The sequence below is a fragment of the Rana temporaria genome, chromosome 2 (genome assembly GCF_905171775.1).
Source record: "Rana temporaria chromosome 2, aRanTem1.1, whole genome shotgun sequence".
NCBI lineage: Eukaryota > Metazoa > Chordata > Amphibia > Anura > Ranidae > Rana > Rana temporaria.
Window position 1 is genome coordinate 264,575,530 of NC_053490.1, and position 22,025 is coordinate 264,597,554.

Genomic DNA, 22,025 nt, shown 5'->3' on the forward strand with positions numbered 1-22,025 from the left:
AGATATTGTTTTTACTGTGGAATATTTTACTTATGTTATTCAATAAATTGTAATGATTTTAACAGTTTTGTCTGTCATTAAAGTAAATTTACTTTAACTGGGATGTGGTGTGATTAACTGTTTATTGACTACCTATACCACAGTAACCTTGAACAGTTCACCAGGCAGCGCTGGACATAAAACTAACCAAAATTAAATGCAAACATAAAATTGAAATGATTAGAGCAAATTATATACAATGTCCTTGGAAACAAAGGTCCTTTCTGTGAATGTCGATTTTAAATGCAATAGCTGAAGGGATCCTATTGACACAGAGTCCACTGATGCCTAGGATGCAGCATATGGAAAATAAGACATCTCACAATAGTGCTCATAAAAGTTGGAGGGGGGTGTGTGTAAAAAGGAACCCCCTCTTGAGTGTCCTCTTACCCCAAAGATGCAATCAATCAGCGTATCTGTGACTCCAAACTCGGCCGCGATCTCCAAACAGCTTCTCTGGTTTGCACAGGATTTAACCATAAAAAGAGAAAGGAACAGAGCACATAGCGTAATCCTGCTTAAACTTTTTATTCTCCCAAAATTAAAAATCTTCATACAGTACACTCACATGAAGGCAATTTTATATTGGCATATCTCACAGTGATACCTCCGTCAGGTGTAGTGTTAGTGTATCCACACCTCCGGATAATCTCTGCTGATCCAGCTATGAGGAGGGGAACAAACACTAATGCCGGCTGACAAGAAAATGTAGATCACTTGCTTAATCCCTAGAGTCATCTTCCAATCCTTCCCCCCTCCAGTGTCACATTTGGCACCTTTCAGGGGGGAGGGGGGAGCAGATACCTGGTAATACAGGTATTTTCTCCCGCTTCCTGGCATAGATCACCCTGGTGACCGCTGTAATCTATGTCATGTCCGATGCCTACACTGTCCTCCCCCGCTGTCTTCTGGGAAGACAGCAGGGACCAGTGAGGACACACAGCGCGACTCGCGCATGTAGGAAACTGGGAAGTGAAGTCGCAAGGCTTCACTTCCTGATTTCCTCAACGAGGATTGCCGCGGGGGCAGCCGAGAGATTGATCGGCTTAAGCGGTCGACATCGCGGGCACCCCTGGACAGGTAAGTGTCCATTTATTAAAAGTCAGCAGCTACAGTATTTGTAGATGCTGGCTTTTATTATTATTTTTTTTTAGGCAGACCTCCGCTTTAAATTCATAAACATACTCAGGGCCCTGATTCTGGAGACAACACCACACCACTCCTTGTAACTTCTCTCCTAACCAAACAATATAAGTATATATACACACACACAAAAAAAAAAAAAATGTATATATATATATATATATATATATATATATATATATATATATATATATATACTAGCTGAATACCCGGCATTGCCCGGTCTTCCTATCTTAACCTTTTGGGGAGGAAAATCATAGTAATATAAATATACCCATCTTTTATATAAGGGTGTAGGTAAGGGTTAATTTAACTGTCATATTTTTATTTGGCATATAAGTAATATGTGTACCAGGTATTATTGAAATATCTCCAGGCGTACAGAAGTTATGTGGGAACATACATTTCCCATTGATTTGCATGGGACTTTAAACAAAAACCCCGACCCTCACAAATGGGGGTAGTTATTAAGGGATAAATTAACTATCCTATAGTTTAAGTGGACATATAAGTAACATGTGACCAAGTGTTATCGAAATAGGTACAGCCTTTTGGAAGTTATGAAGTAACATGTATTTCCCATAGAGTTGAATGGGACTTTAAAGAAAAACCCCGACCATGGCAAATGGGGGTGGGTAAGGGTTAAACCACCTATCCTATGTTTGTTGCTGACATATAAGTAACATGTGTGCCAAGTTTCATGTTAATATCTTTGGACTTGGACGGGATGCTGGAACATACATACATACACACGTTGAGTTTTATATATATAGATATATATAAAATCACACACAGTTTCTCACAAATGTTAGTACATCCATCCCTCACATTTTTGTAAATATTTTATTATATCTTTTCATGCGACAACACTGAAGAAATGACACTTTGCTACAATATAAAGTAGTGAGTGTACAGCTTGTATAACAGTGTAAATTTGCTGTCCCCTCAAAATAACTCAACACACACTCGTCAATGTCTAAACCGCTGGCAACAAAAGTGAGTACACCCCTAAGTAAACATGTCCAAAGTGGGCCCAAAGTGTCAATATTATGTGTGGTCACCATTATTTTCCAGCACTGCCTTAACCCTCTTGGGCATGGAGTTTACCAGAGCTTCACAGATTGCCACTGGATTTCTCTTTCAATCCTCCATGATGACATCACGAAGCTGGTGGATGTTAGAGACCTTGCAGTCCTCCACCTTCCGTTTGAGGATGCCCCACAGATGCTCAATAGGGTTTAGGTGTGGAGACATGCTTGGCCAGTCCATCACCTTTACCCTCAGCTTCTTTAGCAAGGCAGTGATCATGTTGGAGGTGTGTTTGGGGTTGTTATGTTGGAATACTGCCCTGCGACCCAGTCTCTGAAGGGAGGGGATCATGCTCTGCTTCATTAGGTCACAGAACATGTTGGCATTCATGGTTCCCTCAATGAACTGTAGTTCCCCAGTGCTGGCAGCACTCATGAAGCCCCAGACCATGACTCTCCTACCACTATGCTTGACTTTAGGCAAGACACACTTGTCTTTGTACTCCTCACCTGGTTGCCACCACACACGCTTGACACCATCTGACCAAAATAAGTTTATCTTGGTCTCGGGACATGGTTCCAGTAATCCATGTCCTTAGTCTGCTTGACTTCAGCAAACGTTTTTTCTGTCTTTCTTGTGCATCGTCTTTAGAATAGGCTTCCTTCTGGGACGACAGTCATGCAGACCAAGTTGATGCCGTGTGTGGCGTATGGTCTGTAGTGGTACCTGTCCTGTTAAACTGCTGTATGGTCTTGGCCCCCGTGCTGCAGCTCAGTTTCAGGGTCTTGGCAATCTTCTTATAGCCTAGGCCATCTTTATGTAGAGCAGCAATTTTTTTCAGATCCTCAGGCCTCGTACAGACGACCGTACATGTCCGGGCGGAGATTTCTGTCTGATGGTTGTACACACACCATCAGACAGAAATCCCCGCGTACACGATACGCGGCGACGTGTGCGGCCCTGGAAGTTCAATGCTTCCACGCATGCGTCAAAGTGATTCGACGCACGCGAGGGATGGTGGCCGCTCGGACATGTACGGTGAGTCTGTACAGACGACCGAACATGTCCGACGGACAGGATTCCAGCGGACATGTTTCTTAGCATGCTAAGAAACATTTGTCCGCCGCAAAACGGTCGGCTGGACAAATGTCCGCTGGAAACCTGTCCGCTCGGCCGTACAGACGACCGAACATGTCTGCTGAAACTGGTCCGCGGACCAGTTTCAGCAGACATGTTCGGTCGTCTGTACGAGGCCTCAGAGTTTCCTTGAACTTTCAATGAGCAGTATAAGAGAGTGAGAGCGATAACACCAAAATTAACACACCTGCTCCCCATTCACACCTGAGACCTTGTAACACTAAAGAGTCACATGACACCGGGGAGGGAAAATAGCCAATTGGGCCCAATTTGGACATTTTCACTTAGGGGTGTACTCACTTTTGTGGCCAGCAGTTTAGACATTAATGGCTGTGCGTTGTTATTTTGAGGGGGCAGAAAATGTACACTGTTATACAAGCTGTACACTCACTACTTTACATTGTAGCAAAGTAATTTCTTCAGTTTTGTCACATGAAAAGATGTAATAAAATATTTACAAAAATGTGAGGGGTGTACTCATATTTTGTATACATATATATATATACATATATATATATATATATATATATATACATATATATATATATATACATATATATATATATACATATATATATATATACACATATATATATACATACACATACATATATACATATATATATACATATACATATATATATACATATATACATATATATATACATATACATATATATATATATATATACATACATACATACATATATATATACATATATATATATACATACATACATATATATATATACATATATATATATATATATATATACATATATACATATATATACATATATACATACACACACACACACACAGTAAAACCTTGGTTTGTGAGCCTAATTTGTTCCAGAAACATGCTTGTAATCCAAAGCACTTGTATATCAAAGCATTTTTTTTAAAAGTTATAAAAGAGCAATATGTTGCTAAATGTTTTACCTTCATTAAATGTAACCAAATTGCTACACTTAGAGGCTCCTCTGTTCTTTTTTATACTCTGTTGTGACATGACGCTACTCTTATATCAAGGCAAATTTTATTAAAACATTTTGCTTGTCTTGCAAAATGCTCTCAAACCAAGGTTTTACTGTATAGTAATTTGATGCATCTATTCCCACCCAAACCCATTTCATTTTGTATTCCAATTGTAACATCCACCACACATAAATGAAACAGAGACAACCATAGTTGTGACAAACTTTACTTTTAAAATGTTAACATCTTATAAACATCAATCATTAGAAAACGCTCTTACTGTATTTATATTACATTGTAGTAAAACACTCTGGGTGTAGATGTTAAAATACATTTATATTCAAATTAAGGTAATCAGGTTTGTATTTTCATGAAATTCATTGACAGCAGGAAGAGTATGTTAGAGTACAAAAAATTATGAATAATGAAATCCCTTGTATTTATAGAGGGGTGGAAGTAATGCGTCTCATTTTAATATGAAGATTCTTAGCTTACTTTTAGACCTCGTGCACACTGGATGTTAAAATAATGTTATAAAACCGCCAGTAGCTTTGCAGTGAGTTTTTCAACTTTTTACAATAGCGTTTAACTTTAACTTTTAACTTTTTTTTTTCTCGTCTTTTCAATGGATCAAAAACCTCTGGTGAGTAACGTATATCAGCTCTAGAATGCTTTTACAGCTGAAAAAAAGTCTGTCAGAACCCACTAGTTTTTTGTTTTGTTTTGTACTGCTCAAAAACGCCACTGCCCAAAACTGCTGATAACAGCCTATGTGTGCATGGACACATAGGATTACATGATGGAGAGTTTAATGACTAGAAAAAACGTCCAGTGTGCATGAAGCCTTTTAGTTAATTTTTCAGCTCTGGTTTAGTGCTGGCTGGTTGAACCAGTCAACCTCCTACATAAAGCGAACTCGGAAAGATCCAGTTCAATTCACAGCTATAGCTATTTTATGCTAAATTTCTGATTCATTTTACATTATGCAAAAAAAAAAAAAGAAGAACAGAAGCTCCATGACTGGAGGGCAAAGCTCAGTGGAAGATTTCACCAACAGAATGCCCCATAACATGCAATAAGGCAGGTACATCATTCAACCTACCCATATGTATTTATAAACAAAATAAGTATTGGCTGGACCCATGACTAACATTTTAAAAATGGTATTAATAACCTACTGTGTTTATTCATAACAGAAGCATTGTTTACTATGCTTCAGGTTGTGAATGAATAGGAAGCTTCTGTACAGAGCACTTCCTGTTCATCAATTCTGTGCAGCTGAGGTGGCAGAGATAGAGGGTTGAGGCATCTGTTTAGACCCATTTCACCTAAGCCCCCCCCCCCCCCCCCCCCATTAGGATAGATAAAAACCAGTAGAATAAAAGGTGCTATCGTTTTTGTAGGTAGGTTTTTAGCGAAAATTAAGCTTTAATAAAACATCAGGACCTAACATAATCAGTAGCACCATCTTTTTGTACTATTGCTTTCAGAAAATGTAGGTATGAAAGCTGCAAAGTTAAAGAAAAAAAAATAATGGCAAAATTGCAAATGTGGTCTGGCCACTGGGTAGGCCAACTTTTTTTTTTTTTTTTTTGTGCCATTAGTAATAAATCACAGGTTACATATCAAAAAGAAAGGCAGTTTTTTACATCCGGAGGTTATGCAAAGTGCAAATAAAGAAAATATTACAAAGATATGACATATCTTTAGGGTAGGTCATTTTAAAGAGGTTGTAAACCTTAGACATGAAATATGAACAAAGTACATCCTTCTACACTTTGTACTTGTTGCCATCTAAAGCAGTGAGTGCGATTTGTCTCTGCTGCCATTTATTGCACAAGTTACTTCTGCTTTTCCCGACTCAATACATAATTGGTGACGGGAAGAGAGTTCCAGCACATCTCTGTGTATGACCTGAGGCCAGTCACTTCACTGGGTATATGTAATGGTTTGCAAATCGCTCTAAGCCATTTTGGGAATGGATATTGCTGATGAATTGGTTTATTTATCAAAGGTTCCAGCGACAAGCTCTTAAAGATGGAATGCATCAAAACCAAGGTCCAACTTTCCTTCACAGGTTCACTCACTGAGACTACAAAAAGGTTGAGGAACTAGAAATTTTGAGATGCTCCATACAGCAGTAATGTGTCAGGCTAATGTAGCAAAGGTCAGTGCAGGGCTAAGACACATGCGCACACACGTTGCTGCCCTCCAGAAGCTTACCATCCAATTTTCTTAACTCACATTCATGCAAGCATACACATACGAGGGCCAATTTAGACATGATCCTACCAGCATGTCTTTGGCGTGTGGGAAGAAACAAGAGTACCCGGAAGAAACCCATGCAGACACAGGGAGACCATGCAAACTCCAGGCACGTTGTGCTGAGGTTGGGATTTGAACGGACAACCCTAGGGCTGCTAGGCAGAAGTGCTAACCACATGTCACATTTACTTAGCAAATAGCCAGGTTTGTATTTTATTTTTTAAATATTACAGTTCTGCTTAATGAATGCCAGCAAGTACTATAAACTAAAATATGACTATTAGGTGCACTGACCCTCTAAGGTTATGAAAAGCATGTTAGACCAGACTATTAGAAGGTAAGGAAACTGTTCCGCAGGAAACCATATTCATGTGTAAAAAAAAAAAAAAAAAACTCAATAAGTACTTCTATAAAATGCATAGATTATCTGGAAATAAGCAGGGATAGATGTCTTGGAAAATTCATATCCAGCTTCCTTTTAGAGTACCTGAAAAACAAAATACTTATTTTAGAGAAATTAAATGAACTTAACACTCTACCGTTAACGAGAAACAATACAAGGTAGACATCACTGCTGCTGGCCTGGGGCCCTCCAGCTGTTGCAGAACTACAAGTCCCATCATGCCTCTGAGAGTAATTGTAACTGCTAGCCTTGCAATGCCTCGTGGGAAATGTAGTTTCACAACAGCTTGCGGGCCCCAAGGTTGCCTACCCCTGATGTACAGCAATCTTCCAAGAAAATTCCCTAATGCACAATATGGAGCCACAGTGCAGAAAGTGAAAAGCAGCATCATAAAGCAACATGGCAAAACGTATACACATGAAAAATGCAGCGCTTCCAGTGCCAATACTATCCACAACTTTTAGTGGATTAAACATTGTGTCTCCTAACTAGCCATTGTGGTTCTTCCTGGCAACCTCTGTCACTGTAGGACACAATATTGACATGGGAGTTGGAAGGAAAGCCACAGAAGCCCCCAACTGGAGACACGCTATGCCAAACATTCAGAAACATAGGTGTGTTCTGAGCTCTAAGTGAGAAGGAAGTACAGAATAACTGCACTGCCGCTAACATGTTTCACACCAGGCATGGTGCTTAGTCATAGCTAAAATGCTGAATATACATACACCTGAGTGATTAAACAAATTGACAACACATGCATGCCACAAGTAATATAGTGAAAAGCATAGGCAAGCATCTAGAGCCCAAAGTTTAACCATTAAGCAGATGGAGAACATCCCCTGCTTGGGATTCCACATATTCAAGATATATAATAATAAAGGACATGAATAATCTTATATTTAAAGAAAAAAAAAGGACCCCCAGTGCAACCTAAAATAAAACATGACATATAAAAAAAATGCTGTATGCAATAAAAACTCTCATGCAATAACAAATATGCGACAAGGGAAAAGACCAAATGCCTATCCCCAGTTCATAAATGCTGGTGCATATACCTCAGAATAATCTAATCCGCAAAAGGATTATACAGTCACTCCTCAATATTATTTCATATCCATATTATCGTACAGTAATAAAATCTAGGAAAAGAGGGACCATAACAGAAAAAGAAAATATATGAGCCAAGCAGAACTAAGATGGAATATATTGACACACAGCGGGCAACCACGCCCCCCCCCCCATCAAGAAACATCCTGAAAATAAAGATAAAGAATAAAAATAATAATCAAGATAGGTGACCATATCAAAATGACAAGAACCCCATATAAATCTCAACCAAAATGAACCATCAATGCTGGTGAATCAAATGTACAGACTTCCAATAGAAAAAGGGGGGGGGGGGGGAAAGAGTCAGTCATTCATAAAAATATGAGATATCCCACTCTCTCTCTTTTGCTGACTAACCTGAAAAAAAAAAAAAAAATTGCAATAAGTGTTTATCGATTGGTTTGCGCAAAATTGATAGTTTTATTGCATTTTTACTAGTAATGGCGGCGATCAGCGATATTTTTCGTGACCGCGACATTATGGCGGACACATCGGACAATTTTGACACATTTTTGGGACAATTGTCATTTTCACATCAAAAAATGCTATAAAAATGCATTGTTTACTGTGAAAATGACAATTGCAGTTTGGGAGTTAACCACTAGGGGGCGCTGAAGGGGTTAAGTGTGACCTCATGTGTTTCTAACTGTAGGGGGGCGGGGCTGGACGTGTCACATCATTGATCGTGTTTCCCTATATCAGGGAACACACGATCAATGACAGCGCCACAGTGAAGAACGGAGAAGCTGTGTTTACACACAGCTCTCCTCGTTCTTCAGCTCCGGGGACCGATCGTGGGACTCCAGCAGCGATCGGGTCCACAGGTCCCGTGGCCACGGAGCTTCGGACCGGGTCACAGGCGCGCGCCCGCGACCCACAGCTGGGTACTTAAAGAGGAGGTACGGGCTTGTGCCCAGCTGTGCCATTCTGCCGACGTGTATGTGCAGGAGGCGGTCCTTAAGTGGTTAATGAACTCACCCATCCTGCTAAGAACAAATAAAGAAGAGGAGAGTAGGTAGGCCTACTAGGGGGGCTGCTAGAAGGTACATGTTGGCACCCAAGAATACCTGTTTTTTAACCACTTGCCGCACACCAATGACAAATTGACGTTGGCAAAGTGGTTGTAGAATCCTGAGTGGACGTCATATGACGTCCTCAGGATTTTGGGGCGTGCATCACAGCGATCGTTGTTGCAGGGTGTCAGTCTGACAACCCGCAACACTGATCAAAGGTAAAGAGTCTCTCACGGCTGATCACAATGTAAACAGGAAAAGCCGGTAATAGGCTTTTCCTCACTCGCGTCTGTCAGATGCGAGTAGAGGAGAGCCGATCGGCTGCTCCTGTGACAGGTGGGGGGGGTTTGTGCTGATCGATTATTTTTTTGGCAGAAAATAAATATCCCAGAGGTGATCAAATACCACCAAAAGAAATCTCTATTTGTGGGTACAAAATGATAAAAATTTAGTTTGGGTACAGTGTAGCATGACCGCGCAATTGTCATTCAAAGTGCAACAGTGCTGAAAGCTAAAAATTGGTCTGGGCGGGAAGGTGTATAAGTGCCCTGTATGGAAGTGGTTAAGCACGTCATAGATGGTGACATTTTCTTTCCTGTAACCATGGGTTGCGGGAAAGAAAATTGCTCCAGCAAAGTTATGTTCTCCCGGAGGGGGGAACAGAGTAATTATTGCTCGCAGTTATAGCAGCTGACAAAAATTGCATGAAGAATCTGACAGAATGGCTGTATCCAAGTTTATTGATAGATCAACTCCGGTACAATCAGCCTGCCCATATATGGTTCTCATCTAGAGTCAAACCGTCTATGACCGGCTTGGAATGTACAGCAAGTGTTTTTTTACATTCATAATCAGGGAGCACAATTGCCTTAACATCTCTCTTTTCTCTAAAATAAATTGGAAGGAAATACTTACTGTAATACATGCACTGTTAAATTTAAAAGTATAACTAAAGGCAAAACCTTTATTTAAAAAAAAAAAAAGAAGAAGTGGAGAGAGATTAGAACCCCTGTCAGGTTTTATTGCTGTCTGTGCCTCCCCTTTCACTTTCAAAAGTACAAGACAAATGGAAAGTACAGAAAACTTCAAATTTTGGGTTGTCCCCAGAAAAGTAATAGAGGGGAAATGTTCCAATAAAGACACTAGTTTTGGTGACGGGGGGGGGGGGGGGGGGGGGGGACGGGACGGGGGGGGGGGGGGGGGGGTTGATTCAATAAAAGGATTCCCTTAAATTGCAGGGATTTCCCTCCACTTCCTGTTTGGCCAGAAAGTGAAAGGAAATCCCTGAAATAGGACACAGATGGTGGGAAACAATTTGGACAGGGGTTATAACTCTGCCTTAGTCCAAAAATAAAACATTTTGCCTATAGTTCCAATCTGAAAGTCTACAGTGTTATATTTTACAGAAAGTAATAAAGAATTCCTAAAGTGGTTGTAAAGGCAGAAGGTTTTTGCATCTTAAATTTTATCTATACATCAAGATAAAAAAACCTGTGTGTAGCAGCCTTCCCAGCATCCCCCAATTACTTACCTGAGCCCCAACTCTCTCCAGCGATGTCCACAAGCATCTAAGCAGTCTGGGACACGCCTCCCGATTGGCTGAGACACAGCAGTGGCGCCATTGGCTCCCGCAGCTGTCAAAATCAGTCAGCCAATCAGGGGAGAGAGGGGGCCAGGTCGGGGCTCTATGTCTGAATGGATACACTGAGCATTGACTTGGCTCGGGTGCCCCCATAGAGAGCTGCTGGCACTCGATAGAAGGGAAGGGCCAGGAGCAGCAAAGAGGGACCTGAGAAAGAAGATCCGGGCTGCTCTGTGCAAAACCAACTACATAGAGGAGGAAAGTATAACATGTTTGTTATCTTTTTTTTTTAAACGACTTTACACATTAAGCTAAATATAGGGAGCTGCAAACCTGTAGCATAGAAAAAGCACAAACACTGGGCATGCTCCCACTTATTGGGGACTGCATACCTTTCTGTATCAAAGAATGTCGTTCTGCTACCCATCTTGTTTAAAACAGCCTCTGAAAAGCCAGCACAAGCTGTATCCCTCTGCTTGTCAACTCCCAGCGGTATTTCTGAGAAAACCCAAAATGGCAAAAGTGTAAAGAATTATATATGTGCATAAAAAAAGGCAAACAATACAAATAGATACAAGCACCCCTTATAACAACCACAGCTGGACATATTCCTGTGGCAGGCCTGTTATGGTCATGCCTTTGGTGTTGATTTTCTTTTGGATCTAAGTGGATGTTTCATATATGACATATATATATATATATATATATAGCCTGAATGATAGGTCTTTACACTGCCATTTACCATGTTGTAGAACTGCAGGCTAAAGAAAAAAACGTTTACAGTTTCTAGAACCAGAGCTGTTTAGCCTTCAAAATATAACCGATATATAAAATGGAAAGTTTGGTTTCATCTTATGAAGCCGAGAGGCCTGCCAATATATTTATTATTTGAGCTCTTAAACCATGCACCCAAAATAGTTTGTTGTCAGTGCCCCGCCCAGTCTGAAATCGTGAAAGGCCATGTGGTATGTATTCCATTAGCCAAGACATGTTCAGAAGGAAGTAGGACTCCTAAATAAAGAGATTTTTAATACAGCTTACCTGTAAAATCTTTTTCTTGGAGTACATCACGGGACACAGAGCGGCATTCATTACTATATGGGTTATATGGAGTACCTTCAGGTGTAGACACTGGCAATCTTCAAACAGGAAATGCCCCTCCCTATATAACCCCCTCCCATAGGAGGAGTACCTCAGTTTTGTAGCAAGCAGTATGCCTCCCAAAATGGTCCTCAAAAGAGGGGTGGGAGCTCTGTGTCCCGTGATGTACTCCAAGAAAAAGATTTTACAGGTAAGCTGTATTAAAAATCTCTTTTTCTTTATCGTTACATCACGGGACACAGAGCGGCATTCATTACTATATGGGATGTCCCAAAGCAATGCTTACAATGAGGGGAGGGAGAACATCTCCAAGACAAAAGGATTTAATTTAGAGATATACTCAAATCATAATAAATCCAACTTATTTGAGAAAAATAATCTTAAATTTTAAATTTAACTCAAAAAAAGAGGAGCCCCCGGAATCCGAGGGTCTCAAACTGCAGCCTGCAGCACTGCCTGCCCGAAGGCAGTATCAGTATTCCTTCTTACGTCCAACTTGTAGAATTTTGTAAACGTGTGGACAGAAGACCAGGTTGCCGCCTTGCAAACTTGAGCCATAGAGATCTGGTGGTGTGCTGCCCAGGAGGCGCCCATGGCTCTAGTAGAATGAGCCTTTAATGATACTGGAGGAGGCAACCCTTTCAAGCCGTAGGCCTGAGTGATTAATTGCTTAATCCACCTAGAAATGGTGGACTTTGCAGCTGCCTGCCCCTTCTTGGGCCCATCCGGTAGAATGAACAGCACATCTGTCTTCCGGATCTTCTTTGTAGCTTTAAGATAGGCCTTCATGGCCCTGACAATATCCAAGGTATGCAGCAACCCTTCCTTTCTGGAAGTAGGTTTAGGGAAGAAGGATGGTAATACCAAATCCTGGTTCAAATGAAAACTGGATATGACCTTCGGAAGGAAGGAAGGATGAGGGCGGAGAATCGACCCTGTCCTTATGAAAAACAAGATATGGTTCCTTACAGGATAAGGCTGCCAGCTCCGAAACTCTTCTTGCGGAAACTATGGCAACCAAAAATACTAACTTCCTTGTCAGTAGAACCAAAGGAATATCAGCCAACGGCTCAAACGGTTGTTTCTGTAAACTTGACAGAACAAGATTTAAATCCCACGGACAAAGCGGGGATTTAACTGGAGGTCTAATACGTAAGACCCCTTGAAGGAAGGTCTTAACCAGCGAGTGGGTGGCCAGCGGCCGCTGAAACCACACTGACAGAGCAGAAATCTGTCCTTTGATTGTGCTTAATGCCAATCCTTTATCCACTCCTAGCTGGAGAAAACTTAATACTCTATCGATGGTAAATTTGCGAGAAAGCCATCGCTTGGACTCACACCAGCCTACATAGGCCTTCCAGACCCTGTAATAAATCACCCTAGAGACCGGTTTCCTGGCTCTGATTAGGGTAGAGATTACTTTCTGAGACAGACCTCTACCCCTGAGAATCAGGGATTCAGCTTCCAGGCCGTCAAATTTAGATGCCGTAAGGCAGGGTGGAGGATCGGACCTTGCGATAGCAGGTCTGGCCGTAGAGGAAGAGTCCAAGGGTCTCCCACTACCATCCTTAAGATTAGTGAGTACCATGCCCTTCTGGGCCATGCTGGAGCTACCAGGATGACTGGTATGTGCTCCACCCGGATCCTGCGCAGCAGGCGGGGTAGTAACTGGAGCGGGGGAAACGCATAAAGAAGTTTGAACTGATGCCAAGGGCAAACCAACGCATCGGTTCCGCAGGCCATCGGATCCCTTGAGCGGGACATGAACCTGTCTAGTTTCTTGTTGAGTCTCGATGCCATGATATCCACGTCCGGCACTCCCCATCTTTGGCAGAGTGCTTGAAAGACTTGTGGATGCAGAGACCATTCCCCCGGCCATAGAGTCTGGCGGCTTAAGAAGTCCGCCTGAAAGTTGTCCACTCCGGGAATGAATATTGCCGATATGCAGGGCACATGAGCCTCTGCCCATAGGAGAATCAAGCTCACTTCTCTCTGAGTGGCCTGACTCCTGGTCCCCCCTTGGTGATTTATGTATGCCACTGCCGTGGCATTGTCTGATTGAATTCTCACCGGGAGCCCCTGCAATTTCGACGTCCAAGCCCTGAGGGCTAGTCGAACAGCTCTGAGCTCCAAGATGTTGATGGGTAAAAGCTTCTCTGGCTTTGTCCAAATACCTTGGCGAGTGGAACCATCCACAATCGCTCCCCAGCCCGTCAGGCTGGCGTCTGTGGTCACTATCTTCCAAGCCACTGGGCTGAAAGACCTCCCCTTCAGTAGATTCTGAGGGTCTAACCACCAACACAGACTTTGTCGGACTCTTGATGAGAGAGGCAATGGGATATCCAAGGCCTGTGGCCTTCTGCTCCATGCTGACAGGATGGCTGCCTGCAGGATGCGAGTGTGGCTCTGGGCGTATGGCACCGCCTCGAAAGTAGCCACCATCTTGCCTAGTAATCTCATACATAGGCGAATAGTCGGTTCTTTCTTGCTTAGAACCAGTAGGATTAATTCCTTGATGGCTTTGACCTTCCTCAGAGGTAGGAACACCCCTTGTTGTTCTGTGTCTAATCTCATGCCGAGATATTCCAACTGCCTTGTGGGCTGGAATGCTGACTTCTCTCGATTTAGGACCCAGCCGAACCTCTCGAGGTATTGGACCGTGAGGGCCACTGCTCGTTCCAAGCCGGGAGACGAGTGGTCTATGACTAGGAGGTCGTCCAGGTATGCTAGGATCGTGACCCCTTGGATCCTTAGCTTGGCTAGGATTGGAGCTAGAACCTTCGTGAACACCCGGGGGGCCGTAGCCAACCCGAAGGGAAGTGTCACGAATTGGAAATGACGCGAAGCCACCATAAAGCGTAGATATCTTTGATGTGGCTGATAAATTGGAACATGAAGGTAGGCATCCTTTATGTCTATGGACGCCATGAAGTCGTCCTTTTGGAGTGTGGCAGCTGCTGACCGCACGGATTCCATCCGAAATGAGCGGATTTTTAAGTATGCATTTACCATCTTTAGGTCCAAAATTGGCCTGACATCTCCATTGGGCTTTGGGATGATGAATAGGTTGGAGTAGAAACCCAGCCCCTGTTCCAGGACTGGTACCTCCACTATCACTTCCTGGGAAAGTAGATGATCTAGAGCCGACTTTAATGCGGCTCCTTTCTCCAGATCGTTTGGAATCCTCGACTCCTGGAAATGAGGAGGAGGAAACCTTAGGAATTCTAGCTTGTAGCCTGTGGCCACGGAAGACCATACCCACTCGTCGGGAATGCTGGCTTCCCAAATCTCCGAAAAGAGTCGCAGCCTTCCCCCCACCTTCGTGGGTGGGGGCGCCCCTTCATGAGGTAGACTTGGGGGCTGGTTTTGCCGGCTTGCGAAACCACTGCCTCTTGCCCCTAACAGCCTGTCCTCTTGATCTGCTGTTGAAGCCGAAGTTTGTTCTTGCAGGAGGCCGTCGATACTGCTTGGCATTAGAGGGCCCCTGCCCAGGGGAGGACTGTCGTTTAAACGCAGGCCCCTGAACCCTCTTCTTAGTTGGCAAGAGAGTACTCTTGCCGTTTGAAATGGTCTGAATGTATTTATCTAAGTCCTCTCCGAAGAGCCGTCCTCCATGGAAGGGAAACCCTGCCAGGAGCTTCTTGCATGGGGGCTCAGCCTCCCAGCTTTTTAACCATAAGAGTCTTCTCATATGGATAAGGGATAATGATAAACGTGACGCTTGTTGGATAGAATCCTTGATTGCGTCTACCGTAAAACATATGGCTTTAGGGACATCCGAAAATTCTTCTGCCTGCTCGGCAGGAATAAGTTCAAGCCTTTGTTTAAATTGATCCGATAAAGCCTGAGCGACTCCAATCGCAGCCACGGCTGGCTGTACTACTGCCCCTGCAGAAGTGAAGGAGTTCTTAAGTAGGGCTTCCAAGCGTCTATCAACTGGATCTTTGAAAACCTGTACGTTTTCTACAGGACATGTTAACGATTTGTTAACACATGAGATGGCTGCGTCTACTGCAGGAGAAGCCCATTTCTTGGAAAACTTTTCTTCCATAGGATATAAGACAGAAAATTTCTTAGGTGGAAAGAAAACCTTGTCTGGTTTGTTCCACTCTTGGAACAAGACTCCCTCTAAGAGAGGATGGATCGGAAACACAGCCCTGCTTTGAGGCGCCCTCAGTGAGCCCAAAGCTGAAACCGTCGATACCTGGAGATCTGGTACAGGCAGGTTGAATGCCTTATGGACCAAGTCCGTCAAGCCCTGAATCCACCAGCTCTCCCTCAGGGAGACTGCCCCAGACTCCTCTGTATCCGGATCTTCGATCCCTGAACCTACTTGGTCTCTGTCCAAGAGGTCGTCCAATTCCCCAGAGGAAAGGACCTCCTCTTCCGAGGGTCCGCGCACGGGTGACGGAGATCTATTCCGCTTACTACCCCGCATGGCTGCGGCTATCATTTCTCCCATGCTTCTCCGCATCTCATTTAAAGAGGCGAGTAACACCTCTTCCGTGACCACCTTAGGGTTGGGTTGACTCGCGTCAGCTCTAGCCCCAGACCCCGATGGCCCAACGGCTCCCTGTGGGGAAAGCAGCGGCATAGCTCTATCCGAGACCTCAGACTCTGCGGGGGAATCCCCACCTTTTGTACCCTCTGATCTTGATGCCATGGTACAATACCGAGGTACACCTGCTACTTATTGGTACCTGGGACTTATAATAGTTAAATGCCCAAACACCTGTTTGGGGAATAAAAAATGTTTCCTCTACCCTAGATGACACTTTTTTTTTTTTTTTTTTTTTTTTTTTTCAAAGAAAAACTTTTCTTCTTTTTTTTTTTTTTTTTTTTTTTTCAATCTAGGCAAGAAAAAACATTCTATCCCCCTGAGTAGTATTGCCAAAGAAAAGACTATGAGATGGAAAAGAAAACCAGCCTATTCCTAGGCTAAACCACAATCTTCTGAAGACTGTAGTATTCTTTCTGGCCACTGTGTGTCCTCAGCGCCCCGTGCTTCCCTCCAGTCCTTCCTCCCTTAAGCCAGAGAAATGAATGAGCTGTGGCATCTAAGGAAGGGCCGCCCCTTCCTTTAAACCACTGACCCGCCCTTCCCCCCCAGCTAAAACGGCGCCAAATGCGTCTATAACACGTGCACGCGCACCGCGCGCGCGCCCGCCCGCGACGGGGGGGGGGGGGGGAGGAAGGGCCTCTCTGTTCCTGCAGCCGCAGGCCTGTGAACACACGAGGAGGTCAGCGTTTTGCCTGCCTTGCAGGCATGAGGGAGAGGACTGGATAGAGCATCGCCTGGAGGCTTGCAGGTAAGCATAGCTCTCTGACACACACATACACTTGTACATAAAAGGCCCCACTCACAGCTTTTACAACACTACCAGGGAGGTCACTTTTTATGGGGAACTATAACATATAGAGCCATCCTATCTTCATGATATGTGACTGGTTTGCCAGATGCAATGCATAACCCTTAGGCATGTCCCCTGTGACCTCCCAGAAAAAACTTGCTAAGAGCCAAGCCCCGCAGGTTTTTCCCCTTACTTACCTGCTCCATGCCGCAGGACTTTGCCAAGCAAGAGGTCCAATCTTCCCCCATCTCCGTGGGGATGTCTAGACCTTCAGGCCCTGGGAACCTTCTTCTTCCATGAAGGATCCACTGTCCTGGGCCCATACAGCACCCTGGCAAACAGAAAACATTAGGCGCCCCAAAGGTTTCTAAGTTCTGGGCCCAGGGTCCAGCTCTCTTAAAAAGAAAGCATTATGGGCTATACCCCAAGGGTTTGGGGTCCGGTTACTGACCACTTTAGCGCGCAGGCTTTTTTGGACAGAACCGGTAGCTCACCTAATCCCAAGGATGCGGAGGCAAGCTAAACCATGACTAACACCTAAGACACTGGCGTAAAAACTGAGGTACTCCTCCTATGGGAGGGGGTTATATAGGGAGGGGCATTTCCTGTTTGAAGATTGCCAGTGTCTACACCTGAAGGTACTCCATATAACCCATATAGTAATGAATGCCGCTCTGTGTCCCGTGATGTAACGATAAAGAAAATTTCCTCCACATGTGTATGACTGGAAGAAGAAGAAGAAGAAAAAAAGAAAAAAAAAGAAAAAGAGGGCTCGCCACTTCAGCGGCTCCGATGTCAAGGCACTGGAGTGCATGGAATAGAAGGGGCTCATCCTAGTTCCCTTGCACAGATCCGTTATGAAAGGCCAACCACTAATTGATGATCTTGGCATTTAGGAAAACTAGTGTCCTATAGGCATGCACACTGAAATCCTGCCTAGAAAATCCATGTTTTACTCCATGATGGGCTAAATTGTAGAGATGGGGGGGGGGGGAAGCAGAAGGGTGAGGATACATTTTACATCAAGTATAAGTGAAATGTACCAGTTCCTAAGGTAACATATACACCAAATACAAAAATATACACTGTACAAGCACATGAAATGGCATTTCTCATGTTGTATCCAAAAATAGAGAATTTTTATTATCTACTAAAACATGGAAATAGCATTTCATGTGCTTGTATAGCATATATTTTAAATTGTATTTGGTGCATATGTTACCTTAGGAACTGGTACATTTCACTTATACTTGATGTAAAAATAAATCCTCCCCCTTCTGCTTCCCCCCATCTCTACAATTAAGCCCATCATGAAGTTATGCCTAGTAGTACACAGGACCAGTTTTCCCGAAATAATTCCTCTCAGCCTGCCTTGCATACACACACTCAGACAAAGGTCCGCACGTCCAAAGCACGGTGACGTAAAACACGTACGACGGCACTATAAACAGGAAGTTCTATTCCAACGGCGCCACCCTTTGAGCTGCTTTTGCTGATCCTTGCGTTAGTAAAAGTTTGGCGAGAGACGATTTGTGCTTTTCAGCGTGACAAATGTGATATCTCCATTATGAACGCTAGTTTTACCAGAAAGAGCGCTCCCGTCTCATACTAGATTCTGCGCATGCACGGTATTCCCGCCAGGATCTTTTCCCGACGAAAAAAAAAAAAGAAAAAAAAAAAAAAAAAAAGAAAGAGATCCTGCTTTTTTTTTTTTGTTCAGCAGTTTTCCCATCGGAAAAACTGTGATGGAGCATACACACGACCAGAATTCCCGACGAAAAGCTCTCATAGCAGTTTTCCCATCGGAAAAAACGGTCGTGTGTACGAGGCATAAAACATGGAGTTTATAGGCAGGATTTCAGTGTGCATGCCTTCAGGACACTAGTTTTCTTAAAATGCTAAAAACTCCAAATACGTGTATGACTACTAGAGGAGTGAGAACGCCATATATGGTGCAGTTTTTCAGTATTCATGCCAGAGGGATGTTGTGTCGACAGTCAAATGGTGCTTACAGTTTTTCTCGTTTTCTTTCTTTGTAAAAAAAAGGTACATTTGTGCCACAGCCCTATCACACAATCAACAAACAAACACAAGGAGGATAGAATATAGAAGAGGCAAGGTTAGTAGTGGCAAGCATTACATCAAAAAGGAGAATAATAGGATGTAATATTAAAAAAGTGGTAAAGGCACAAATGGTAACAACTGTGGCTGTATCTGGGAAACCAATCATCTGGCCATTAAAAGGGGGTGACACCACAGGGAAAAAAAGGCGAGTGGACTCTAGTGACACCAACCCAGTGCTTTCTACCAACATTCTGCAATTATTAGCAAAAAACAGACAGTGTTAAACAGCGTGTCAAGAAGCCCATTATTTACTGTGTTTACTTATAGGTGTGGAGCTCTGGATGGGTAGGGTGAGAAATGGGATGTTACCAAAATATGCTGCAGCAGCTAGTTGTCTTGACCACCATGAAATGTAAATTTATTAAAGGGTCACTAAATGAAAAAACATTTTTAGCTGAAATGACGGTTTACAGGGTATAGAGACATAATAGTTAACTGATTCCTTTTAAAAATGATTAAAAAGAGATACAAACCAATCATACAATGTGCCTTCAGTTTAGTTTCGTTTTTGCTGTTTTCTGGTTTTCTGATGTACAGAGAGCCAGTAGAGGGCAGTCAGCCAATAGAGAGCAGTGATACTTTGTCTAAAACTCCTCAGCACCAATCCAGTTTCGTTTTACACACAGTAATCACACCTCCTTGATTAGTCACCACCGTGAGAAATCTCCCAGTACTGTGGTGATCAGGAAACAGACAACCAGGAAGTGTCCAGAACAGAGAGGATTTACAGCGACATCAAAGCAAAAACGAACAATGAGGACATGAAACCAGGACTGCAGTAAGGTAAAGGAAGCTATTTAGCTAAAAAAAAAAATCCTTTAGTGACCCTTTAAGTCCCGTAGACACATCTTCCCTTATTCGTGGTCTGGATAAAAGAACCTCAGTGGACAAAATACCAAAAAAGGACAAGACCTCTACCTACTAAAAAGAGAGCTGCATTTACATTTGGGGTCAGATACCATCACTGCCAGTTATATGAGCTTCTAACAGCACAGCTTGAAGGCAGTTGGCAGTGGTAAGCAAGCCTTTTCTAGCTGCCACTGGAGGGCACTTTTTGAAAGCAGGACTACTCAAACTGGTATGAATGAGATGTTAGTATGTCATCAATAAAACATGCCCCCTAGTGCTGGCTTTGAGCAGCTTCTGCACACAAAAAAGCATTTAAAGCATAGCTGAACATTTTTATCTATGTAGTTTCGCTTCCCAGTATATAGATTGTGAGGCTGCATTTGTTTTTAACCTTTACTTTTATCTAGTAATTCCGCCAGTAATCTCATGTTCAAGGGTTACAACATTTACTCTCTGTACTGTATACATGGAGAAGCATTGTTGTCATCCCAAGACAGAATTTGGGTTTACTCGATGACGAGGTTTCTGGAGAGATTGGTATTTTTTTGCACTCATCTCACATATACTGTATAGTAAAATTTTGTCCAGTGGTACACTTAGACCAAAAGGGATAGAATAGGAAAACTTTTTTGTTGTGGTTTACGTACCATTTAAGCCGACAGCCTGCATGCCATGTGGTTAGAAGCCTAGATTTTTAACTGTTAAGATAGACAGGCTACAAGTACAAGACTACAAAGACGTGTAAATATGGCATTCTTAGTAAAAGAGTTGTTACCTTTTTACCAGAGAAATCTAAAATCTTACCTTTAAAATGACAGCTACCACCACAGCCACCAATGGGAGGAGCACAAGACCCAGTGTTTTCTTGCTGAACTTGGTTGTTAGTAGAAACTTGGCCCAATCCAATTTCTTCTGAGTATACGGAGGATACCTTAGCTTGTTTGCACTTTCCATACCTAAAGACTTGATGAGGCATGACCGCTTATGGGAAAAGGTATCAAATGTGTGTTTGCCATGATAGCAACCCATGCCACTATGTCCTAAAATGTAAAGGGAATATATGAATGTATACTAATCACCACTGAGATTAATCAACAGCTCATACTGTTTAGTCCAGTAGCTCAGATTTAACCTGTGACCTGGAACAAGTATACCAGCGGGCAAGCCAGATTTCCTGGCTTCAATGCTTGTTCAGGTTTACTGACCCAATAAGTAGAATAGCCATGTGATGAACATGTCAGCAGGGAACACGTCCAAAATGTTTCAGCAATAGCAGCACATATACCTAGCGGCGAATTTCCCGGATTTGTAGATAAACCACTAGCAACTTGACTATTTACAAAAACATCTTTTGCACTCTATGTTCTGTTATAGATTGAGTGCAGTAGCTGGAACACTAGACTACTTTTTTACCAAGCGAACCCAGGATGAAAAATTATACCGCAAGGACGGTGAATTTATTTTCGGTTTTCACTTAGGGCTATATACAGGGCTTTTATTCCCCTCAAATAGGTGCTGGAACCACGGCCCCACAAAACCCCTCCACACACCCTCCAAATTACATCAAATAGTAGGTGTGGTCAGTCAAATTTCACGAACAGTAGGAGGGTCTTAAAGGGGCCTTAAATACCAGGATTGCATTACATACAGAGTGCAGAGCTGTCACTTGTAAACACAGAAACCAGACTTCTGTGTTTACAAGTGATAGTGGTGAGCAGGCCCCCATCCCAAGGGTCTGAATCAGAGGTGGTGGAACCGAATTCCACCAAGTTCTACCCTGGCTATATATTTTAATTATAATATACAGTAGGTCCTGATCAAAATTGTGCTTTGCAATGCACAGAACATTAGCATCTGTACATTGTGGTGCAGAATACAGCTTGAGTGCATTTTAGCACACTGCA

The 22,025-nt window shown here is 42.9% G+C and overlaps 1 protein-coding gene across 2 annotated transcripts in view; it reads right to left on the reverse strand.

The window, feature by feature from the left end:
• Positions 1-5,902: 5,902 nt before the first annotated feature.
• The window catches only part of ALDH3A2 (aldehyde dehydrogenase 3 family member A2), a 48,426-nt gene continuing 32,303 nt past the window's right edge, over positions 5,903-22,025 (reverse strand). The window contains exons 10-12 of one of the 2 annotated variants that reach the window (XM_040336903.1): positions 20,926-21,161; positions 11,089-11,194; positions 5,903-7,078 (exon numbers count right to left, since the gene is read on the reverse strand). In XM_040336903.1, coding sequence (XP_040192837.1) covers positions 11,129-11,194; positions 20,926-21,161 — 302 coding nt within the window. In that variant the 3' untranslated portion in view covers positions 5,903-7,078; positions 11,089-11,128. The remainder of the gene's footprint in view (positions 7,079-11,088; positions 11,195-20,925; positions 21,162-22,025) is intronic. The other variant, XM_040336904.1, reaches the window with a different exon arrangement.